The sequence below is a fragment of the Mobula hypostoma genome, chromosome 1 (genome assembly GCF_963921235.1).
Source record: "Mobula hypostoma chromosome 1, sMobHyp1.1, whole genome shotgun sequence".
Lineage (NCBI taxonomy): Eukaryota > Metazoa > Chordata > Chondrichthyes > Myliobatiformes > Myliobatidae > Mobula > Mobula hypostoma.
The window spans coordinates 4,290,419-4,301,293 of record NC_086097.1 but is presented as its reverse complement, the minus strand read 5'-3'; the positions used below and the strand labels follow the sequence as shown (position 1 = coordinate 4,301,293).

Below are 10,875 nucleotides of genomic sequence, written 5' to 3'. Positions count from 1 at the left end.
TCCAATTTCCTCCCAAAATCCAAAGATGTACCAGCTAGTAAGTGAATTGGACATTGTCAATTGTCCTGTGATTAGGCAAGTATTAAATCAAGAGTTCCTGGGTGATGCAGCTTGTTGGGCCAGAAGGGCCTGGTCCATACTGTATCTCTAAATAAATAAAATAAACTATCATTGCAAATCAGGTTGAAAAGCATTATTAAAATATCCATCTACAATGCTGTACAAGTCTATATACTGTATTTCTTCTATGTAATATAAAGTCACATTTTTGCAAACAGTTTCATTGGTTGGTGGATCAATATACAAAGACCTGAAGATTGCAAAGAAAGTCTGTGAGGTTGCAAAGGCCTCCAAAAGGCATCAGTTGTATGGGATACACACCATGAAGAATTCCCAAGGATTTCAATGGACAAGTAAATAGGAAAACAAGTGAGGTGAGTTTGCACTGCATCTATTCCTGGCACAAATTTAACAAACAAAATGTCAGATCAGTTGTTAAAAATGAAGGAAGCAAAACTCCCTCTCTCTCTCTCTCTCTCTCACACACACACACACACACACACACACACACACACACACACACACACGCATCTACAAGCTGATCTTTGGCATGGCTGGTTTCAATGCAAAATCATTTGCTACTTTCCTGTTCCCATGAACTTTATGGTTCACACTAATCCAGCAGTATTGATAACACTCCCAGTTCTGCGATTTCTGCTTCCTTCTCAAATTGTGACTAATTGTGATCCAGGGAAACATCCAAATCTATTATCTTCCTACTTACTCTTCTCCAGATCCACAACTCCGCTGCAGAAAGTTTGCTGCACAAATGATATTTAGGACACCCCTTCTTTGAACATTTGGAAAACGTAGAAGTTTGGACACATACATGGATGGTGGAGCTACGGATGGCTATGGCCCGGGTGCAGGTCGATGGGTGTAGGCAGCTTAAATGGTTTGGCATGGACTAGATGGACCAAAGGGCCAGTTTCTGTGCTGTACTTTTCTATGACTCTAATACTATCACATCTTTCACGTTCATTGTGTATGGGTTCATGGGAGGTACCGTACCTTTGCCATGATGTCACTGATAGCTATGTCCGTACTTAGCACTGGGCATCATTGTAAAGTGTGTGAAATCAGAGTTTTACTCAACTACCATGAACACATACACAAGAGATTGCAGATATTATAATATGGGGCAAAACCAATCTGCTGGAGGAACACAGAAGATCAAGCAGCATCTGTAAAGCAAAGTGATAGTGAACACATTGAGCCAAGACTCTGCTTTAGAGCAAGATGTAAGATTTCTGTGCAAAATGTTAACTAACTCATCTACCAGGATGTTGCCTGGATTAGAGGGCATGCCCATATTGGACAAGCTTGGGATGTTTTCTCTGGAGCAGCACAGGCTGAGGGGAGAACTGATAGTGGTTAATAAGACTGCGAGAGGCACAGACAGAGTAGACAGACAGCATCTTTTTTTTTCCCGGAGTCCAAATGTCTAATACCAGAGGGCATGCCTTTAAGGTGAGAGGGGGTCATTTCAAAGGAGATGTGACAGGCAAGTTTTCTTTACACAGAGAGTGTAGGTGTCTAGAATGTGCTGCCTGGAGTGGTGGTAGAGGCAGACACAGTAGGGACTTTTAAGAGACATTTAGATAGACACATGTATGTGAAGAAAATGGAAGGATATGGACATTGTGTAGGCAGAGAGGATTGGTTCAATTGGCCATTTGATTACTAATTTATCTGGTTCAGCACAACATTGTGGACCGAAGGCCTTGTTCTTGTGCTCTACTGTTCTATATTCTATGCCTATCCTATTGCGTCCACAGATGCAGACTGACTCATTGAGTTCCTCTGTTTGTGTATCATGAGTACATGATCAGATACCCTGCCATTGACAAGCTAATTGTTTTTACAACTTTCCTTGTCAAAATGGCAGATTAATCCTGCCTCACAACATCACCATGATTTTCTAAGTTATTGATATACATTTCCAGAAGCATGAAGGAAGTTTGTCTCCTTTTCATTCTAATAAAAGTACAGAAATTTATTGTGCAAACAGCATGTTATATGGAACATCCAATGCCAAATAATCCAGATTTAGCAATCTCTTTAATACTTACTACTAACTTTATCTACCTTTTAAGTACAGATTCAGTTTTATTAAGTTTATATTGGAGAATGTGAAAGGATTACTATAGAGAAGAGAGCCTAGATTCAAGGTTCCAAGTAAATTTATTATCAAAGTACATATATGTCACCATATACAGAACAACCCTGAGATTCATTTTCTTGTGGAGATTCACAGTAAATACAAGAAACACAATAAAATCAGTGAAAAACAATGCCCAACAGGACAAACAACCAATATGCAAAAGACAATAAATTTGCAAGAACAGAAGAAAATAATAATAATAACAATATTATAATAATTACAGATAGGACAATCCATAATACCCATCTGGATATATAATAATACAAGATAAATAAGCAAAAAGAACTTATTGAGTAGATATAGCTATTCCAAACATACATAACATATAGAAATCAGTAAGTGAAAACACTAGAAATATGCTGAATTAAATGAGGAAATTGAAGGACTATGGAACATGAACAGGGTATACATTGTCTCAATAGTAATTTCCACAAGTGATATCATCCCAAAGGCACTTCTCAATAGCAATAAACAATTAGGGCTACACAGCAATATTTATGCTAATCTTCAAAAAGCCACTAGAATAGTCTGGAAGTTCCTAGCAATTGAGAAATGAGTGTACTTGCCTATACCCATACCTCAGGTTTTACCAGCTTGAGCTGAAAAAATATATTTAAAACAAATAATAAGAAAGCAATAAATATTGAGAACATGAAATGAAGAGTCTTTAAAAGTGACTCCATAGTTTCTGGTGGGTTCAGTTTGTGGTAGAAAAGTTAAATGATGGGGCAAGTGAAGTTCAGTGAAGTTATCTTCTCTGGTTCAAGAGCCTGATGGATAAGGGGTGATAACTGTTTCTGAGCCTGGTGAGTCCTGAGGCTCTTGTACCTCCTTCATGATGGTATTAGTGAGAAAAAAGCATGGATTCTTAGATTGAACTGAAATAGCTTGTTTCTGTGTTCTAACTTCTATGAAATTCTAGTAAAGAGTTCACGAATATAAACGAATAGTTGCCAATCAGAATTATATACAATGGTTCTGAATAGGAACGGCTTCAGTTTAGGTTGTAATGGGATTGGTTTATTCGAGCCCAATTAACATAAAGTCTCAAACATTTTTACAAGATCAAAAACAGTTGTACAATTTTTTTAATACTTGAAATAAAATCATCTTTTCTCAAATGTCATTTTTATACTCTGAAGTTGAATTCATCACATTGATGCTGGCTGTTTTTTTAGTTACGACCCATTTCCCTAAAGCTGAAAAGTTTACATATTATGGGTGTGGGACTCAGGATAAAGAAAGATAAAGGAAGCAAAGGCTATGTTTGGCTATGATTTTAGAGGTAAGGAATGTTGAGGTTACGTCTGGATCATCTATGATTTTAGAGATACAGGAAGCTGAGTCTACGTTTGGATCAGCTTGAAGATTTTTTAGAGATAAGGGAAGCTGAGGTTAAATTTGGATCAGCCAGGATCTTATCGATTCTGTGGAGCAGGCTGCTTGAGGAGCTAATTGGATTCCTGCCGCTCCTGTTTTTCTGGCCAGTACAACAATTCACCTAGTGGTAGGAGGTTATACACTTCCAAATGACTGCCTGGAATGCTTACCCTCTGCAAGTTGTACAGATAGGCAAGAATTTCTTCACTATTAAAGTGCTTATGGATCAATATATAGCTACTGTCTGTATCAAGTTGCTCTACAAGATATGGTAGATTTGTCTAAAGAATGAGAATCAATAAATAATTTTGAAGAAAATTTCCTTATGTAAGGTATAAATTTATTCCAAGGTATTTGATTTTAGTGTTGGAGTAAGACTGTAAACACAACAACTGAAGCGCAGCACACACAAATTGCTGGAGGAACTCAGCAGGCCAGGCAGCATCTAGGAAAAGGGTACAGTTGAGGTTTTGGCCCAAAATGTCAACTATACTCTTTTCCTAGATGCTGCCTGGGCTGCTGAGTTCCTCCAGCATTTTGTGTGTGTTGCTCAGATTTCCAGCATCTGCAAATTTTCTCTTGTTTGTGATTGGACAACTAATAAAGTTACTATTGGCATCAAACAGATCACCTCCAGCTTTCAAATCCCTTACTCACTCTTCCTTCAGTTAGTCCTGACGAAGGGTCTCGGCCTGAAACGTCGACTGCGCCTCTTCCTATAGATGCTGCCTGGCCTGCTGCGTTCACCAGCAACTTTGATGTATGTTATTTGTTATTGATTTTCATTTGCAATTACAATCTATTCTTCATCCAGAGATTGGAGACTTGTAATATTTCTAGTGTAGGCACTGTGGCAGTAAGCTCAAATGTCAGTTTCTGACTAATTAACCATAAGACCTAGAAGCAAAATTAGGCCATTCAGCCCATCGAGTCCACTCCATGATTCCATGGCAGATTTATCATCCCCCTCAACCTCATTCTCCTGCCTTCTCCCCATAATCTTGATACCCTTACTAATCAAGAACCTATCAATCTCCGCTTTAAATATACCTAATGATTTGGCCTCCACAGCAGTCTGTGGCAATGAATTCCACCAATTCCTCATCTTCTGGTGAAAGAAATTCTTCTTCATCTCTGATCCAAAGGGAAATTCTCCTATTTTGAAGCTGTTATCTCTAGTCCTAGTCTCCCCATTATAGGAAACATCATCTCCACATCCAGTCAATCTAGACATTCAAATATCTGATGAATTTCATTTAGGCCTCATTCTTCTAAACTCCAGTGAGTTTAGGTCCAGAGCCATCAAGTGCTTCTCAAACATTAACTCTGTCATTCCTGGGATCATTCTCACAAACCTCCTCTGGACCCTCTCCAATGCCAGTACATCCTTTCTTAGATAAGGGCCCAAAGCTGCTCACAATTCCCCAAGTGGGGGTGATTGGCTTAAGAAGAAGAATAAGGTCACTGCTGATTCGCTTACATTCCAAGGAATAAACACCTAGCCTGGCCAACCTCTCCTTCTACAGTAACTCAGGTCTTCAAGTCCAGAGAACGTCCCTGTGGATCATTTCTGCACTATTTGTCATAGTCATAGTCATACTTTATTGATCCCAGGGGAAATTGGTTTTTGTTACAGTTGCACCATAAATAATAAATAGTAATAAAACCATAAAATAGTTAAATAGTAGTATCTAAATTATGCCAGTAAATTATGAAATAAGTCCAGGACCAGCCTATTGGCTCAGGGTGTCTGACCCTCCAAGGGAGGAGTTGTAAAGTTTGATGGCCACAGGCAGGAATGACTTCCTATGACGCTCTGTGCTACATCTCGGTGGAATGAGTCTCTGGCTGAACGTACTCCTGTGCCCACCCAGTACATTATGTAGTGGATGGGAGACATTGTCCAAGATGGCATGCAACTTGGACAGCATCCTCTTTTCAGACACCACCGTGAGAGAGTCCAGTTCCATCCCCACAACATCACTGGCCTTACGAATGAGTTTGTTGATTCTGTTGGGGTCTGTTACCCTCAGCCTGCTGCCCCAACACACAACAGCAAACATGATAGCACTGGCCACCACAGACTCGTAGAACTTTTGCAGTTTAAAACTGTCTTTCCTACAATAGGATGACCAAAATTATACATGTGGCCTCACTAATGACTGATACAATAGCAATACGATGTCCCTACTCCGATACTCAATGCCCGATCTGATGAAGACCATTGTTCCTAAATACCTTTGTCATCATGCTGTCTACCTGTAATGTCTCTTTCAATGAACTTTAACGTCTCTCTGTACTAGTGCCCTACCATTTATTGTTTTATTCATTTATTTATTTATTAAGATACAGCGTGAGACAGGCTCTTCTGGCCCTTCAAGCTGCACTGCTCAGCAACCCCCAATTTAATGGTGGCCTAATCATGGGACGATGAACAATCACCAATTAACCTACTAGCCGGTACTTCCTTGGTCTGTGGGAGGAAACCAGAGCACCTGGAGGACACCCATCTAATCACAGGCAGAATATACAAACCCCTTACAGAGAGCGGCAGGAATTGAACCACGCTCGCTGGTACAGGAAAGTGTTGTGCTAACCACGATGCTACCATATTGCCCCATATAAGTCTTATGGTTGCTACTCCTCAGTCTGGTTCCCTAACTGATAAAGATCCTCCTTTAATCTATGATAACCTTCTTCACTGTCGACAACACCTACTTTTGTATCAACCATACACCTACCAATCAAACCTGTGTATTTGCATCTAAATAATTTATATAACTAACAAGGGTCCCAACACTGACCCCAGTGGCACACCACCAGTCACTGGCCTCCATTCAGAGAAGAACCTTCAGACACCACCCTCTGCTTCCTACCTCGGATCCGATTTTGAAGCCACCTAACTTGCTCTCTCATGAGACCGACCTTTCAGACCAGCTTGCCACGCAGGGCCTTGTACAAGTCCTTGCTAAAGCCCAGGTAGACAACATCCCTGCCCTACCTTCAGCTGGAGAGAAATAATTGTGGCTTCTCAGTTAAAGAAGAAGCATGTCTACAACAAAAACAAAGGGAGAATCTCAATGTTCTCATTGCTACCATCAGGAAGGTGCTACAGGAGCCTGAAGATACACACTGAATGATTCAGGAACAGCTTCTTCCCCTCTGCCAGACAATTTCAGGATGGGCATTGAACCCATGAAGACTACCTCACTATTTTCTTTATTTCTATTTTGCACTTCTTATTTAATTTTAACTATTTTATATATACCTACTGTAATTCATGTTTTATTCATTATGTATTGCACTGTACTGCTGCACAAAACAACAAATTTCACAATATATGCCAGTAACATTAAACCTGATTCTGATTCTGATAAGTAGCCACTCTTGCATAGATGTGCAGTTGCATCACAATTCAGATAATGAGATCCCTGTCCTCCATCTCGACGTGAAATTGTTCATCAGAGTTTCACATTGTTCTATCTAGTATTCAGCTGAGAACTGAGAACCAATAACAGTAAAAATCAATTAATCGGGACTTCGGTGGTGTTGGGCTATCAAATTTTAGGGATTATTGGTTGATTTTCTATTCATACTCCAACATGGTTTCCTTAAGGTTCCATAGCCACGGGAAGAGGGGGGCAGGGTTAGTGGGGTCAAGCTCCCACTTGCTCCCAATTGCGTGCATCTCAAATAGCCTCTGACAACTAAGTCCAGTTCCTGGCCTTCACATGAGGCTTACCTATTCAGCCCAGCAGAACTGTTTCTACTGACAGGAGAAGGGGCAAAGACAGGTTACCGGTGCCTTAAAATCAGTCGCTTTGAGCAGATGGGGTTTATCAATCACGTTTGGCAGCTCCTGATCCCAAACCTCTGCTGCCTTGCAGCTATAACCACTCATGGGGAAGGCTTTGGGAGTAAACCACGAGGGGAAATCCAGCACTGGAGTCCCTAAGGCATTAGTTCAATGCTGACTGGCAACTCCTGTGATGTTGCTGGTATCTAAATGCATCAATCTCTGTCATTCCTTTGGGTTCATCAGCTGTGTGGAGAGGGAGAGCTTGCTGCATGGGCAACAACTTGCTCTCCATATTGTACTGCCCTGGCTTGCATATCATGTAAATAGCTGAGACACAACATCCATGGTCAACTCCAACCAACAGAGGGGCCTTGACTCCATCACAATTCTGATTCAATTTTTAATGTCATATAGTAGGATAGTACATTTCAGTAAGCTCAGTAAATCTCAAGGAAACATGGAAACAGGGCCCCAGCACATTCAGGGATCATGAGGATCAGATACAAAACCACTGGGGTTTCAAATAGCCATATAGCGTATTATTCGAATTTGCTTAATTTAAGTTGTCAGACAACTCTAGATCTCATTCTGACAATCTCTTCATTCTAGTCAGCCCTCCTTCCGTTAATTAGCATCAGAAGCTATCATTCAACAGTCAACCACAGTGGAGAATTTCTTTATCGTTACACGAGGAAACAAAAAAAATGCATTAAAGTGCAGTGATTACTTGCAGGTTTCATAAATAATGAACAACAAGAGCATGTTGAGTTTCTATTTGGAGTTCAGAATTTATTTTAAAATATGTAACATACAATTGTAACAGAATTGAAGGTGACAACACCTATTTAAAGATTTTCATAAAGCCAGATTTTTTGGACTGCATAGCTCAATCTGATTAAGGCCATATTTACACCAGTTTGCACATGGACTTCATAACACTGTTTATATATATTCCTGCAGCAGTAGGCATGTGAAAGAAATATATGCAAAATATGCTTTAAATATCATGACATGCAAAAGAAAATAAAAATTTAAATAGTTTTCACTTTTATGAAAAGCTATCTGCATTTCTTTTACATGCTTACAATGTAACTCTTGTGATTATACACTGTTATTTACAATATATGGCAAAATGATAGGATAACCTTGCAGAAGTCTGACTTAGTCTTAAGAATGGAAAAAGGTACAATAGGGTTTTGAATCAAATATTAGATCAGAATAAAATTGGGATCTCAAAATTAGTGGGAAAAATAAAATATACTGTATCCTATACATTTTACAATGAGAAATTAAATTCAATACTAAAAATTTATTACAAATCTCTGGTTACCAAATATTATTTCAAACTGTCATCAGGTTGCAACATGAAAAGACAGACCTTATGAAATGCACATACAGTGCCTCAAACTATATTAGTAACGCAGGCCAACAACTGCTAATACTGATATTTTGCGTAGTCATGTGGTGTAGACAACTTTTGCACTGTGTGCTAAGCTTCATTAAAACATCTTTTACCCTTCAGAATAACACAAAGAAAAACACTTAACATTTACAGGTAAGTTGTTACATTCAGTTTTTAACAGCTAGCACTAATTGCACTATTGTAAAATCAACACAAAATGACTTTTACAGGTTTCTTGAATTACCTGAAAAGTCATAAGTCACTTAATGCTGGCATGATAAACCACTGTCAGTAAGGGCAACACGCTAATATTTTCATCACACTAACAGGAACAGAGCAAAATGCTGCAACAATTGCCAGCCAGTGCTAGCAAAAGTAAATTCAGCTCCATGGGGAAAGGTCTACCTCATCTTCAGTTGGCATCCATAATGGTACGTCGGCTGAAATACAATCCAGATTTTTCTGAACTGAGTCAGTAATACCAGTGTGGTGAATTCATTACATTAGACTTTGCCAAGATATGCTAAAAATAGCATACCCTTCTGAGACAGAATAATAACCTCCACTCCAGAGATTCTGATCCGAAATGTACAAGTCACAAGTCAATGGGGCACATAAATTGTGTGCCAGAATTATCTCATTACTAACTTAAGCAAACTACCTTCCATATTTTCAGGAATACTCTTTCAATTTTTGATACCTATTTATTTGAAAGGTGATTTCCCTATACTATACACAGCAGATTTTCATTACTTCCTTTGTGTGTAAACTGGGTTTATTTAGTCAGGAGTCCAAAAGACTGCTCCAAAAATCTCTTCATTTGCCCCAAGACTAACTACATTCTATTTAAGAAGCAAGTAAAATCAATACATTAGGCAGACATGCCTCTTTGGAAAAGGCTCTGAACTCACAATTTACTCACCTGAAGCGAAGCTCAGTTTAGCAAATTCATCACTGAAGGTGAGGCAGATTAAGCTGTGTGGAGCAACTTCCACAGTGAACTAAGATTTGCCGAGAATTTAAGCTCTTGAAAGTTTACTACATAGCTCATCTGTTTATTACAACTCTATTAGTTGAACTAATTAGCTAGTTTGGGATCACATTTGAAATCATTCAACTTGCATATAGGTTCCTTTTAATTTTTTCAAAGGGAGAAGTTGAAATTTCCACTTATCATTCAAAAGTAAATGTTTTCTGGTATTTGAAATTACCATGGCTGGTTGTGATGCACATTTCTAACAGGTTTGGGAGTACCCGAGGATACATCATGTTCACTTACCCTTTACATGCCTTGCAAACAGAAAAATTGAAAACAAAGCATTGAGACATAAATCATATATTGTTTTTATTTCTTTATTCCTATCTATAATGGTGGTTGTGAAAGTTAGGTAATACTTTTTAATGAATTTTCAACACTGTGTAGTAAACAAGGATAAACAAAAATATTCAAAGAGCAAGTCATGGACAATAAAGTAAGAATAAGTTACTTCTGTAGAGACGCAAATACAGCCTTCAATTTGGAATGAATCTTCTTCAAAATCAGTCAGAAAACTACAGTATTTCCTCACAGCTTGCAAAATCAGCAAACAGTCACTGAAACTTGCCTTTAAGGAAGTCACTGATGCACGTCATTAAATGTTTGATCATGGAATGTAACATTTCTTCCATTAAGGGTTTGATTTTCTGCTTTTCCTTGAAGAAAAAATGTATGTTTAATAAGACACAATGTATCTTATTCAATACTTTCTTGAAATTAAAACCCTCTTATCCACATGAGGGTTTCTTCATATCTGCATAAAACTGGGAATCACAGTGTATCCAAGGTGATAAATAGATTGGCTAAAATGTTATTAATCCATATTGATACCAACCTTGGATTTCCATTTCACAATAGAATATTCAGCAGAGTTGGAATGGAAAACAGCTAGAGATGCACTATGGATAAAGCTCATCTCCCTATTATTTCCTGTGGATTGGTCCATACAATTGCTCAAAACCATAGAGAGCATTCTAATTGGATGCATCTCCATCTGGTATGGAGGGACAATACACAGGATCGGATTAAGTTGC

The 10,875-nt window shown here is 38.7% G+C and overlaps 1 protein-coding gene across 3 annotated transcripts in view; it reads right to left on the bottom strand.

Moving 5' to 3' along the window:
- The window catches only part of ppp4r4 (protein phosphatase 4, regulatory subunit 4), a 287,977-nt gene that overhangs the window by 8,989 nt on the left and 268,113 nt on the right, over window positions 1-10,875 (bottom strand). For 2 of the 3 annotated variants that reach the window (XM_063043393.1, XM_063043412.1), the window contains exon 24: window positions 87-10,497. The exons of the other annotated variant lie outside the window; for it this stretch is intronic. In XM_063043393.1, coding sequence (XP_062899463.1) covers window positions 10,473-10,497 — 25 coding nt within the window. In that variant the 3' untranslated portion in view covers window positions 87-10,472. Of the gene's footprint in view, window positions 1-86; window positions 10,498-10,875 lie in introns of those variants that run through there. 3 annotated transcript variants of the gene reach the window in all.